The following is a 2197-nucleotide window of genomic DNA, read 5'->3' as shown; positions in this document are numbered from 1 at the left end:
TCGGTCCCACATCCTGTTCCTACCCTCCCCTGGGGTAGGGTTGCACAGTCCCTGCCCCACTCCAGGGCACGCTGGTGGCTGTCCCTTAGCTGGGGGCTCATCCCTCCTCTCCGAGGCTGGCTGGTGACAGGAGTCCCGTGGTCCATTGGCAGCAGGTCCTGCAGGATGGAGCCTCTCAGCACCCTTGTCCTTGGCGCTGGCAGATGGTTTCTGTGGCTGGGAGGCAGAGGGAGGTGGCGGGGGCCCCGTGTCCCTGCCGGGGGGCTCTGCTGCTGCTGCTCAGACCGGGTGCACAAACTGGTAGACCAGGCGCTGGGAGATGTCGGGTTTCCGGATGATGCCTTTCTTGTAGTACTGCCGGATGGAGCGGCTCAGCTTGTCGTAGTTCATGGCCGGGCGGTTCTTCCGGATGCCCCACAGACGCGCCACTTGTGCCGAGTCCTCGATCTTGAAGATACCCGGGGGTTACAGGAGCCTTGTCTGCACCCCCCCCCAGACCCACCAGTGCCACCGGAGCACCCACCTTTCTCCTTGTTGAGCCAGCGGATGAAGCGGCCGTAGTTGTGCGGTTTCAGCAGCAGCTCTTTGAGGAACTGCCAGAGGTGGATGGGTTGGCCCGTGCAGGATGAGTCCACCTCGCTGTCTGCCCAGCCAGCATCACCTCCTGCTGCGGAGAGGGATGGGTGAGATGGGGGAGGAGAGAGACCGCGCTGCTCTGCACCATCCTGAGGACCATCCTGAGAAACCCCAGCTCGATGCCTGTGCATCTCTGGAGACCTAGCCCAGACACTGGGTCTGGAAGTACAATTGTCTCCTGTCTGTCTTGGAGCCAAGAAAACAGCTCCATCCTGCCCTTGCACAGCCCCACGGGGACTCACAGGGTGCAGGACAGGGCTGGTGGGACTCTTGCGGCCATCTCCCTTTGGCTGCACCTTGCAGGGGCTGCTGTGGGGCAGAGGGAGTAGAACCACACGGATGCTGCTGCAGCAGCTGCTCCCACGCACCCGATAATGGCAATTCCCGGCAGCAGCTGCTCCCACACACCAGATAATGGCAATTAAGCAGGGACTGACCTCCCAAATACCCCAGCCCTGTCTGATGCAGCAGCAAGGCCAATGGAGCTGAGCCCGCACAGAACTCACCGCAGTATCTCACATCTCCCGGGGTGGTTTTTTCCTTCATCCAGGCAGCTGGAAGGCAGGAGCGGGCAGTCAGAGGAGCATCTCCCACCACGCAGCATCACCCACCTTCCCAGTCCCCGGCACCTACCAGACTTCCAGATGTCAAGGTGGGCATGGAGGATGTCGCCGCAGGCGGGCGAGCGCTGGCAGAACTGCTCCTCGGACATGGCACAAAGGTCCTTTCCCGACAGCTCCTGGAAGGGGCAGCCGGTACTGGTGCTCCGTCCATAGGATCCACTTCTGCACGTTGCCGGGGCTCCAGTCCACGGGGTCTGGAGGCAGTAATGCCCCAGGGAGGACTTTGGTGATGCCCAGTGGCAGCAGGACCCCAGGGAACTTGGAGCTGGGCTCTCCTGCTCCCTTTGCACCCAACCCTCCCTCTGGCTCAGGTAATACCAGCTGCCTCCAGGCTGTCCCCAACCCCACACACTCCTCTGCCTATTCCTAATGTCCCAGGGAAAATGGGATAGCAAAAAGGATAATCAAAGTCCCACTGTCTGCTCCTCACTACCCAAGATGTGTGTATGAGGCTGAAAGGCACCTCAATGTCAATGCCCTGGGAGGGGAAGGGACCCCCAGCTCCAGGCATGGGACGGGCTCAGCATCAGGTTGGCGCGTCCCTGCAGCTCCCTGGCTCCGTGGTCACGCTGTTACAGGGAAAATGGGATAGCAAAAAGGATAATCAAAGTCCCACTGTCTGCTCCTCACTACCCAAGATGTGTGTATGAGGCTGAAAGGCACCTCAATGTCAATGCCCTGGGAGGGGAAGGGACCCCCAGCTCCAGGCATGGGACGGGCTCAGCATCAGGTTGGCGCGTCCCTGCAGCTCCCTGGCTCCGTGGTCACACTGTTACCCCGCACTCAGCACAGGGCTCTGCTCGTGGCTTTACCTCCCGCTCCGGCACATCCCTCCTTTGCTGCACCCCAGTGCGGGGCTGACCCTGCCCCAGGCAGGGCTGTGGGACACTGACCTGCGGCGATGTTGAGCAGCTTGCACGCCGTCTCGATGTCCTTCA

At 61.4% G+C, this 2197-nt stretch overlaps 1 protein-coding gene across 1 annotated transcript; it reads right to left on the bottom strand.

The window, feature by feature from the left end:
- Positions 1-279: 279 nt before the first annotated feature.
- Positions 280-2192, bottom strand: SPDEF (SAM pointed domain containing ETS transcription factor; the record flags this gene model as incomplete). The annotated part of the gene is given in 6 exon segments (XM_010024952.1): positions 280-475; positions 520-664; positions 1143-1190; positions 1270-1382; positions 1384-1453; positions 2153-2192. Coding segments are annotated over 6 exon segments (612 nt in total), but the record flags the coding sequence as incomplete, so codon positions are not given.
- Positions 2193-2197: the final 5 nt, after the last annotated feature.

This window comes from Nestor notabilis, unplaced genomic scaffold, assembly GCF_000696875.1.
Source record: "Nestor notabilis isolate BGI_N333 unplaced genomic scaffold, ASM69687v1 scaffold16562, whole genome shotgun sequence".
NCBI classification, from domain to species: domain Eukaryota; kingdom Metazoa; phylum Chordata; class Aves; order Psittaciformes; family Psittacidae; genus Nestor; species Nestor notabilis.
This window is presented reverse-complemented; position numbering and strand designations above follow the sequence as displayed.